The 12,059-nt window shown below is 38.7% G+C and overlaps 2 protein-coding genes across 3 annotated transcripts in view; one reads left to right on the top strand and one right to left on the bottom strand.

The window, feature by feature from the left end:
- LOC126834901 (E3 ubiquitin-protein ligase MYCBP2) overlaps nucleotides 1-12,059 on the top strand; it is a 170,679-nt gene that overhangs the window by 71,126 nt on the left and 87,494 nt on the right. The gene's annotated exons all lie outside the window — the stretch shown is intronic.
- LOC126834902 (uncharacterized) overlaps nucleotides 1-12,059 on the bottom strand; it is a 61,545-nt gene that overhangs the window by 3,114 nt on the left and 46,372 nt on the right. The window contains exons 2-3 of the mRNA XM_050567115.1: nucleotides 6,900-7,328; nucleotides 5,784-6,076 (exon numbers count right to left, since the gene is read on the bottom strand). Of these exons, the coding sequence (XP_050423072.1) occupies nucleotides 5,784-6,076; nucleotides 6,900-7,328 (722 nt within the window). The remainder of the gene's footprint in view (nucleotides 1-5,783; nucleotides 6,077-6,899; nucleotides 7,329-12,059) is intronic.

The following is a 12,059-nucleotide window of genomic DNA, read 5'->3' on the forward strand; positions in this document are numbered from 1 at the left end:
AAACCTTATGGTTCGGCACACTTTATACCGGCGGCACACTAATGCAAGGGGTATATGTTTCTTTTATTTCGGCATCGTATTGATGTCTACAAGTGGAGGACAAGAACGGCGGTTACCCTTTTTTTTTTTTTGATAATATATTATATTTTATACGTTTGGCTGGACCGGGTCTCTCGTGGAATAACGTCGTCTATTTTTATAGGTGCCCACTTAAAACGAGTGCGAGGACAAGGCACGCGGATAAATAATAATTATAATAACGGTCGGGTTGATGGTAAATTGAATTTCCACCAGAGCCGACTGCGAACAAACATATAATGTATAATGATTAACGGTAATGGGACCGGAAGTGGCACGAGGCTCGTGGACGCCAACCGAAAGAGTATGGTCTCGGATTATAAAAGTTAAAAGGGTAAAAAAAACATTTGGAATTGTTTTTAGATTTTCGGAGTACCCGACGGCGGCGGCGCTGAACGGCAAGTAAACAACACAAGGAAAAAAACTGTCTCTCCAAATCGATATTTATGTATTTGGAAAATATTTGTTCAACTTATTCGATCCGTCGAATAATGGAAACACATACTAGACGTTGCACATGTGATTTGGGGCTTATTTTCAGAAAAAATAGAAGTAAAATATTTCGTTAAAAGTTTTTTACGGTTTCTGATAAAAAACGGAGAGTAAAAAGTTCAGAATCTACAACAGTTTTGAATGGTCAAGTGTTCACTAGGGTGTATATAAAGAAAAATTGACACATCTTGATTCGATAAGAACTTATACGTTTTGCTCGAAAACATGTTTTAAACTTATAATCAAGTGCGCTTTTAAATAACCGACTCCGGTACACGACTTGGCATCAGAAACGTTTATGCTGCGTGAACTCGGCAAATTCCATTTAAGTTGCAAAAGAAACGCCTCGTTCTGGTTTAGCCTGACAGACGGTTGCCGTTGACTAGCACGTTTTCTCCGGTCTGGTGTATTTAAACGGAAACGACATTTATTAGCGGTTTTACGCCAACGGCCGGGACGTTTTGAATCCCCAAAACATTTCATTAGAAAATATTTCACATCTTCGGCGTTAGATAATAAGCTATGTGGTAGCTGGCGTTTAAAGATTGACACTGTAAACGTATCTACTCGTCCGTCGGTAGTAGATGTAATTACTGGTTGAAAGATTATTGTCTCAAAATCCAAACAGTGTCTCGGTTAGGTCCGTTTTGGTTGATTTTTTCTCCCCTCGACTTGTTACTGTATTTGGCTGTACATGTGCAATATTATTGTGGCGGCGTAGGGTGCAGCAATGCGACGTTGACTACTTTTTTCCCGAAACCCGTCACTTCCCATTAGAACGCTCACTCTTTTTGATTCCCCGGCTCTTTGCTCGCACGTTTCGCCACTCATACGGGGGGGAGAGTGAAAAAATACAACTTTTCAGACCGTTGTATATGTGTTTTCCCGGCCAAGGTATATAATTAGTGCGGTGACACGAAAATGATGTATGCGCCAAGCCGTACGCGATAAATTATCGCTGATTATTATTTTCAGCCAACGAATTCCCTACAGTGTGTGCCGAGTCTCTGTGTATTATGATGTGTAGTGGTTGCGGAGAGCAATGGAAACTGCCGTGTAGAAGACAAAATAGGGACAGGGCGAGAGAGAGGGTGGAAAACGAGAAATACCCGGAAATATAGTGTGATTTTTTTTTTGTATATACTGATTCGGTAAAGGGTTTTACTACGCTAAAGTTTGGTCTGCAACCGTTCCTAATTAATACATATACATTATGTGCGTGGGCGTACGGTCCGTTCAGGGCCCCTTGTGTAATTTAACGACCCCCCCCCGACCTTCACATCTATCACTCATTTGCTTTGAGTGTAATCGGCTGCGATGGTAGAGATGATGAAACGACTTACGGTCGGCCATGCAAAAAAGGGCGAGATCGTTTCAGAACGGTTCACTGTGACGTATGGCCCACAGGATCTGGGCTGATCGAGCTAATGGTAAAGTCAGAGAAGTAGTTTAACGTTAAGCAAAACACTCGACCCGACGACCAAAAAAAATAAAACAATAACCATTTGGATTTAATATTTATCGTGGAGAGGGTAAAGCCAGGGTAGATCGAAAGACGGACTATAAACGGTGACAGTGTTGTGCTTAGACAATAGTGATTGATTTTTGTTTTTGCTTTCATTTATAATTTTTAGCTTCGATGCAGACCTGAAAAGGTGTATACTGTTTTGTACAATTATGTGTTTTTATTTTTATTCCTGGATCCACGATACCTTCTAAACCGTTGAACCGATTTCTCGGGTTTACGCTAAGTAAAACCCTGTATTTTCCCAAAGGACCAACGTTAGAGGTTTAATTATTAGAGGAGATGCACCGAATATAGAATAAGTATTTATTATGAGACAGCGGGTCTATTTGTTTTTTATTGTAAGACATGATGTTTTAAAATAGTAATGACATCAATTTATAATGAAAATTTGTGTTAAACAGATACCGGGACTTGATTTGTTTGTATTAGCTGTAAATAATAAAAATCTATTCCATAATACCAACACCTATTCTAAAACAATAAAAATTATCATTTTTTTTTTTATGATCATTCTAATAAAATTTGTAATTTGTAGTGTTCAGACCATTGAACAAAAAAATAATCCAATACTGATTTTCCTTTAATATGACATTAATTGTATTCGATTTGTTTTATAAGTATTTCCACGAGAGAACAAAGTGGCGTTTTACATTCGGCGCATCTCCACTATTTTTTTTTTATTTATTACTAGTATTTACATACATGTATGTATTTTTTTTTCTTTTGTATTTTTAACCCCCATCGACGGGTCGAAAAATTATGGGTTTGATATTGTGTTTTCGCTTTACCCACCTCTCTTTCTGCTGGGGCACATCGCTCATTTGCCATGAAAGCACGCATAAAACACAACACTCCCCCGGTGGATTTATTACTCGGATTTCGCGGCTCTAGGTAATTTGGAGTAGCGCGTGGAATATGATATATGGTCGTCATTTAAGCTCAAAACTTTTTTTTTCAATTACAGTGTTCGCCACACGCTTTTTTTTCAGCGCCGGAATAGCCCAGGGTCAAATACAGATTCCCGCCGAGTTTGTTCATTCACCTGTTGTCGATGTGCCCGTCTTGTCTTGCCATTTTCGATGATTTAAAAACGACGACGGCTATTCGTCTTCCTTCAAAAATTGTTGCCGCAAACCTATCGTGTAGTTTCAGCAACAACCTTATATGTTTCAAAGGTATTATTTATCGCGACCCTTTCGTTGCAACCGCCAACGCACAATGTATATAATAAAAAAGACCAGAGTAGAAAAAAATCAGGGTTAAGGGTAGATTTGTATATAGTATGAGACAAAACTCACCAGAAACATGGAGAATAGATAATGAGATGAGAAGAACAATAAAGGTTTTTTTTTTCATTGACAGTTGTGAAAGTACGAAATTTACAAGTACAATGTTAAAATGTTTTGTAAAAAATAAAGTAGTCCGTGTTTTACAACCAAAGAAAAATTACCGAGGTCTAGAAGGTGACAATTTAAATAACTTAAACGGAACCAGGGACAGCTGATGGTCTTTAGCAGAACATGACATTTACAGATACCATGTGAGTGTGTCGTTTAATGTATGTAGGTAATTATTGTGTTTTTGAGATGAGAGTCTGTACTTGTTTCGAAGAACGTCGGTCAGGTCCTACTCGTTTCCCGGCTAATAAAACCACCGTAATATTTCAGATGAACCAATTATGTATTATAGGCGTACCTGTTACAATTGCAAGTGGGGGTGTGTACTGTGCATATTAACTTAATAACGTTTTGCCGGTGATCGAGTACTCGCACAAGCTGTACAATTACTATTATTCACCGAAACGCAATTAATACTCATCAACGGTGACTTTCAATAATTACATTTAACTGGGCGGGTTTTTCATGTGTACCGGATTGATTAATTCTCTGTGTATTTGAATATGTATTTACACACAAATGCATCGGACTGTGATGGACGTGCATTAAAAAAGATTACGCGTGACGGGAAAAGCAAAAAAAAAAAAAAAGTACATACCTATCATGAAAAAGGATATAAAATAAAAAAAATTAAAGCCTTTATTTTTTGATTGATGCGCACCTTTTTCTCTCTCGCTCTGGCTAACGATATGAGCTTTTTTTGTCCGAGCAAACGGCATGCGTTTAAATGCATTCCATATGATAAATATTGAGCAATAATATAAACGGAGCTTAACCCTACTGACGATAATTATTTTCAAGTTAATGCTGTGGTCATTAAAATTAACCTGATGATCAGTTACAAAGGCGTTTAAAATAATCTATTGACAGAAGAAACTCATTTTGAACCGTCCGAGAATCTAAAACCCGGTAAACTTGAACAATAGTGATAAATAAATAAAAAACAATCCGTAGAAATACATTAAAATTGTTGTCTTCATATTGTATTGTCTTGCAGACGGCAGACGACAGCGTTTGGTATATTTTACAATGGTTTAAATTGGTTCAAGTCCACCTTGGAATCGTCTTGCTTCGACCAATTTCGGAATTAATGAAACACGGATTAATTGTTTTAGGTATTACTTAAACTTAACGAGTTGCCAGCGACTCGCAAACGCCGAGAAGTGTACTGTTTTCAATTGCATTGTTTTTAATAAGCTTATACGAAGATGTCAGTTGTTTTAGTTTTAGTTATATTTGTGCGACGGACATGGCCGATACACTTTAATCCCGGATTAAAATTATACGAATGAAACGGAATAAAAGTCCCATCAGCTCTTCTCAAACTAGGCCGTTCTTATAAAAAAAAAAATTGATATTTCTCGGTAAAAGTTTCCGCATCGGGGATTCCATTGTGAGGAAACGGTAAAAAAAAATGCACTCCAACAACGAATGGCGTGCAGAAAATTCATTGGATTGTTAAACTTCATTGACGTTATGTCGCGACGCCTGCGAGTTGAAAAATAGGTAACGTTATTTGTTGACTCTTATTCTTTTGTGTGTTTTACAAGTCGGTAAGTTGACAACAATGAACGCGCTTAATTCGTATCGTTTATGCCGCCAAAACGAGTAACCCTTGGTTGGCAGGTTTAAAATTAAAAAGTTGTGAGCTTTAGTTTTTATCGTTCGGCGAAAAATAGTAGAATTTTTTTTCTCTTAAGCGATCGGCTAGCGTTATAAAAAAATGCAATTTTTCGCCTTTTTATTACACTTATAAGTAGACTGGCAGCAGTATAATAAAAACGTTTTCTACGGCTAACCGTTAAGAAAATTTCATATTTTTTTTTTAACGACTGATTGTTTTAATACGAAACGACAAGTTCCTCGACCAGTGCGAGATTCGGGTTAACGAGTTATAAAAGGTGGACAAAAAAAAATAACCGAATTGGTTTAATTAAAATTTTTCCGCCAACCTGTACTTGTTGTTGTTCGCTAGTAACACGCTTTGGCCGCGTTCCCGTTTCCAAAATTTGTTATTTGCATTAACCGCTTGTTTCACTAGCGTTGTTATGTTTATAACGACTTGAAAATATAGTACCAAGGTATGGTTTTTTATTTGCTTAACACACAATCGAGTGGCGTTTTCGCGTGTCATAATACGCTTTTACCGTTTCTGTTGAGCTTGCCGTTGTGTGGGTTTTATGATGGTGACTTACTTAAATAATTTATCAGATTAGTCGTTTAGTTTTTGACCGTCCACCCCCAAAAGGTACGGTTTATCGGTAACATAGTTTTGAAAATAAACTCACTCCGACTGTTCGATGACGATGTCGTTGACGATGGCCGTGAATGCTCCTTTGTCCAAGTCTTGAACTCGGCACCTGGTCAATCGCAACGCGTTCATGAACGTGGATTCCCTGAACGCTTGGTTCTCTATCTTGCCAATTGTCACGTCGGTTAACGTGGCGCTGTTGAACATGTTCTTGGGGAATGCCTCGCGGCTGATCAGATTGATCGAACAGTTGCGCATTGTCAGAGAGCTGATGGACGTGACGAACGCGGACGAGGGTATAGTGCCCAGGAAAACATTGTCCAAAGTTATCTGGAAAAAGAGCATAAACCCACAATAATTTTTAAAAAAAATAATAATAAAAAACTCATTGTGTGTAATTAAACGGATGATTAAATAGCTGTGTATACGTCTTGCACGACTGTTATGAGATAATTTTAACGGGGGAAGAAAATAAAAGACTCTAATGAAAATTAAAGCCTAAACTTATGGTAATGCTGGGGAGGGGGGTGGCAGTTTATCTTCGCATAAACGTGCGTTTATCACCTTTCGGTAAGTGTGGGTGGCCTAAAAAAAAAAACGCGCTTGCGTATCAGCCGAAAACTGTTAAAAGCATTCGTGTTGAGCCCTTAAAATTATTATCTCCAACACTCGTACAGTTAAAAAGAGATATTTATCTTTTTGCTCGCAACGTTTTTTTTTTCTTTTACTTTAAGAGCTAGGTACCTAAAAGCTATAAACTCCTGGAAGTTTACGTTACTTGTAATTAATTTCAAAGTTTTCGCGCTTTTAAATATACAACAAGTTTTTAAGTTTATATCCTCCCCCCCCCTTCGTCTTTGGTAACAATCGTTTATTAACCATGCGTGTGCGCTTTTACGATGACCCGTTATGACCCGCCTCGCATGTTTTATTTCCCTTTTAAATATATTGCAAAAAACTAATCACTATCCGATCCATTAAACTCTCGGTGATATCTATTTGTTGTTGTAGACCACAGCCTATGGTGTGTAACTGTAGGCACTTGGTATTTTTTTTTTCTCAACTTTCCCGGTTTTGCTTTTTCCCGAATTGTACGGTTTCTCTTTGTAACAAAAAATTGTAAATTGGCAGTAGAAATTTATGCGCGGTTTACCTGTTCGATGGCGCCCACAGCGGCTTCCTCGAACGTTCCTTTCGACATTTCCAGGCTGCCGATCCTCAGGAACGTGAATGTCTTCAACTTGGACACAATCTTTTCGCTAAGCCGCACCGTACCGCAGTCTCTGATGGTAACGTCCACGGTGCCCGCTTGTAGCTGAATGGCGTTCGTGTCCAGGTAGACTTTTTGCACTCGATCGATCTCGACGTTCAACGTTATCTCGCCCACGTCCTTGTTTTTGATCAGCAACCCGTCTTTCTTGACGGTGAATTCCGCGAAACCAGATACCACCAACATGGTCAGGTTAGTGGTCTGCGCGAACGTCCTGCCGATAAACGTGATGCTCGTGTCCCCGTCTCCGGTCAGTCGAATGCTCGACAGCGACCTGAGCTTTTCCATGTTTTCAGGTTCTAATGTGATATTCTATAAAAATAAAAATAAAACAAATGAACACAAAAGTTTAGGTTTAATGTATAGATTTTCGCTAAGGGCGGCGTGATGTAAGATGGTTGAAATACACGGGTTATTGCACATTTTCTCGAATTGTAATCTTCAAAAACAAAATGGTAGCGCGTAAGGGTATATAAATTTTACTATTACTTTATATTGCACTGTGTACATAGTATATACTTGATTTAAGCTCCCTTTACGCTGACATATTTGTTTTTATCATCGAATATTTCGTGAAGAAGTGGTATATGCGCAATAACCTTGTGTATTTCAATCATGGATACGTCTCATAATTTAATAGCCGATTTTTATCGCTTTGGTACGTTTATGGGTCTTATGGAAGTGGACAAACAAATTTTCGTCGATCAATAACAGAGGCATTATAACGCGCTCGTCGTTGCTATATAATTATTGGAAAATATGCGGTGAAGCTCTTATCAGTAAAAATGCGTTTATTATCTCTCATCGACGGCTATCACCACGGCGCATGTTACCGGTTTTGTCTTAACCCCAAAACAAAATATATGCCAAGTATAACCAAATATGTCAGTTCCAATTTCAGTAATAAATTCGCGTACCACCGCCTCCCCGTGTCTCTCGGCGTTCTTCCTCTCCCGTTCCTCATAAAATATCGGTTTTAGATCCATTGTGTGCAGTACATGTACCGGAATTATTCGAGCTCCACACCAGGTGTCGCCGGGGCTAAAATATAATCAATGAAACGTAAATTACTAAGGACGTGTAATTGATTGCGTTCGAGTGCACGACTAAATTCAGCCCGCGAGACACATTTGCACTCTCAAGTGAATGATGAATACCTAACCGATAGTATATATATATATATATACATATGTTGGTATACAAAAGTTAACTATGTAGACCGCGCGGCGCAACACATACTATAATCACAGACATATTCTACGTGCAATCTGCCAACTTGGTCGACCCGGTTAGCGGGGGCACGGTTAATTTCTCTACTCGTTTGTTGGCTTTGTCTAGAGACCAGGAATTAACATTTAATTGTTCCAATTTACAAAAAGAATATGCGAGTAATAAGTAATACTTACATTACATGTACACTATGTACACACGAAGCGAATAGAGTTTTTCTATATTATATTTTCGACAAAAACGCTGTAGCCGCTGTTGTAAAACTAAATTATAGTCTCTTTCTAACGCGCGTTATCTAACACGAAGCTCTCATGATAATAATGATGATAATGTGTTTTCATGCGGTAACGTAACACGACGGCCTGCGCGCTTAAAGCTCTGGAAAATAATTTTGCCGCACGAGTCGCTTAAACGAGGTTATAAATTTAACCTAAAATTTGCTCGAACTTGTTATCTAAATATCACTGAACACTGCACGTATTACAAGTTACAGCCACGGTGTTCTATCGTTGCGCATGATCTCTTATCTCGGAGGTGGCGAGAAGACCGCTGTTGTCGGTGAGATGATCACGCCGAGATAGGACAGGCGGCTCGCGAATTGTATTTTAGAAAAAAATATATCATTTCCATTTTTGTGAGACTTAACCGGACCGACACGTGTAGCTGCTGCTTTACAGCAGTCATTTGGGGACGGAATAAGGCACTGTTGTGTGGCGGCTGTGCGGAAAACAAAAACAAAAATTGCTTTACCGTCAGTACCAGGACTAATATAAATCCGGTTTAATTGTATATCGGTTGACTGAGCACGGCCAAGAAGGCAGGGACGGCGGAAAGTAAATCGTAATAGTTCAAAGAGGCCCGGTGGAATTGCAAGAAACGATGTGCTTTTTCTTATTTTCTTCCTGCCCACTTCCAGAGACAGCAGAGAAGTATAGCAGTAGAAGTATTTTTTTTTTTTACCCATACAATTTTCTCCGTGTACGTGATTCGAATGTTATTTTTTACGATGCGTCCACCGGAGTTATGTGTGTAATTTTTTTTTTTTTTTTACCCGAAGCAAAATTTACGTGCAGCACGGAAAATATATATCTATAGGCGCCCGAGTGTGGCTCGGCGGTTGTTAAAAAATGAAAATTCTCCTACGCATAGAAGAATTTATCTCCTTTCAATGTGCGAAACGAAAAAAAATAGTAGCAAAAGCAATAGTGGTAAATACGGTAACCGTAATCCGAGTTTATTACAGTCGTTGACCGGATCCGTCGTTTTTGCATCGGGTTAAGTAGGAATTATTCGATGCCGGCATAATTTGCAATTCCCATTTTGCCACTTTGTCCGCCAATAAGAAGGTCCGTGGAGTTTTGGCTAAAAGAGCGCCTTGTAAAGTAAGACACTATAAAATATTATAGCAGAAAAAAAGGCCGGCGGCCGTCGAACGAGAAAATAACGTTGGCCATTGGGCGGACAAGGTTATTTCACGGGTCATAGAGCATAATGACTTGCGCGGGCGAGAAGGCAGAACAAAAAAAAAAAACAACAACGAGAAAAGAAGTTAAGATAAGTTAGCAAAAGTTCAATATAAGTAAGCATACCGCTATATAAAATAACTACAGATTCGTCCCTGACCACTGCCTTTGATCAAATTCACTACTCCCATCGTTTCCAACATTTTTTACGGTTATTACTATTATAATTCAAGTGCTAATGTAATAAATATTAGTTTCCGCTAAAATGTATTTCGACTTTTGCGCACAATAAAAAACGCATTCCGTCTAAATTATTATTTTATGCTAATTTGTTTGCGCCATTTGAAAAATGCGTCGTAAACCATTAAACAAATTATTAGCAATATAATTTTGTGAAAAAATATCGAGACTTATAGATTAAAACCAACGAGGAGAAACCCACAAAACCGGTATCAATTTTCAATATTTTCCATTATCAATATTTCTTGTGAGTTCTTATTTTATTATTACCATCTTCTTTTCGCACAACACAGACGTGTTTAGGTACTGTGTAATAAATGAGGTAATCATAATTGATTATGGCAAATTATGAAATGTGCAGTTGTCAGTAGAAAAATAGTCAAGATATTTTTAATAATTGTAGGCATGTTTACAGAATTTAGTACATTTCTTTATTATATTTGTATAGGTAGTAATTTACATTCCATCAAACCCTATCGTTCATTCTGGTGAGTTCGCTATTTTTTAAATAGTCTGGTCGGTAACGGATGATCGTGAACTTGACTTGTGTTTTACCTGGACCGTCCGTCGTTGGGACGATATGGCGGTGTACAGTGTAAGTTGCAACGAGACAACGATAGTGGAGCAAATTTTCGGAAAGAGCGTTTTCGCGCTTAAAGCCTATTTACGACGTGTGCTGCCGGTTGATCGAGGTGCTGGCTGACCGGATTTGGGTTTATTAAAACATTGGCCTTGCTGGGAGCGATTAAAATTCACCAGCGGAAAGCGCCGGAAGTGAAGAATAAATAACACGGTGTCGGGTCGTTTACGATGATGGAAAATGAACGACTTTGGGCCGGGTGAGACGGTCGGTTGGTTTGACTAAAGACAAGAGAAAAGGGTGTAGAGGCTTATGGACGCATGTGTGTGTGTGTTTTCTAATTACGTGTGAACCGAAACACTTTACGAGGGCCAGGACGGTCATTAATTTAATCCCGAGGAAACGGCCTAGGTCCGGCCATCATTATTTATATATGTGTATAGAAAATCCTCGGTCGAGGCGGCGACGTCGCTCGAGCGTTTATCAAAATTTACATTAGCCGGTGTACAGAGTATATATAATACATACGAATGTGCGTTGTCCTTTGTATGCGTGATTTCTCTAAAAGCTCACATATGTGTGTTAATGAAAACGCTGGATTCGGCCAAGGGGACGACGACGTATGTACCGTGGTAACAAATGGTTTGGAAATAAAACGGACTGCGGACGTCAAAAACGGGTTTCCGTCTCCTTTTTTTTTTGTGTGTGTGTGTGTGTGTATCCCGTGTCACCGCGCTGCCGTTTCTGTTTCTGGCATTGGGCCCGAGGCCGAAAAAAAAAATAATGACTAAATACAAATAAAAGCCCACAATTGCCAAATTGTATCCTTATAAACGACGACGACGACGGGAAGGATTATTACCACAAAGAAAGCTAAACCGCAAGACTGTCGTGGTCTTCGTCGTTGCTCAGTGGAGAGGATCATCTAGGTCTGCGGTGTAACGAAAAAAAAGTACTGGAAAATGTGCTCTTTCAAAGAGAGAGAGAGAGAGAGGAGTTTATTACACGCGAAAATTCGTTTTGATTACTTTATTTTCATTTTAATTGTTAACTGAAAAAGTTTCGAGTCGATGAATATTGAAATTATTATCATCCCGGCGCTTTTATTAATATTGTATATTAAGCAAACAAAAAAAAAATAATAATAACAACAACAATCTCGGAATGCGGGGCTTGTTTTTCAGCCCGCACGAATGAATACTTATTTCACGGTGGCGTTAAACCGTGTTTTATCGCCACATATACATGGAATACACTGCGGTTATTTATTTATTTATTATTATTAGTTTGCGCCTTAAATGGACGTTCGTTTTGAGAGCAGCGTATACGATAAAACAATAGCGCGGCGGTGGGTTTTCACTACTTTCGAGCAGCACACCCCGGAAGTTTGGTTACAAGTTTTCGACTGGTCTATTATAAATTAACAACATAATTAAGGTTCGTCGTTAACGTTGAATTTGTTTCAGGAATATTTCCCCCGGCTTTTCTTCGCTACCGGTTTTATAATTATTACAGCGCGAATATGTTATC

This window comes from Adelges cooleyi, unplaced genomic scaffold (assembly GCF_023614345.1).
Source record: "Adelges cooleyi isolate 19-005CV unplaced genomic scaffold, UGA_ACOO_1.1 ACOO_flye_CR_arks_rails_tigmint_CR_PRNA_21, whole genome shotgun sequence".
Lineage (NCBI taxonomy): Eukaryota > Metazoa > Arthropoda > Insecta > Hemiptera > Adelgidae > Adelges > Adelges cooleyi.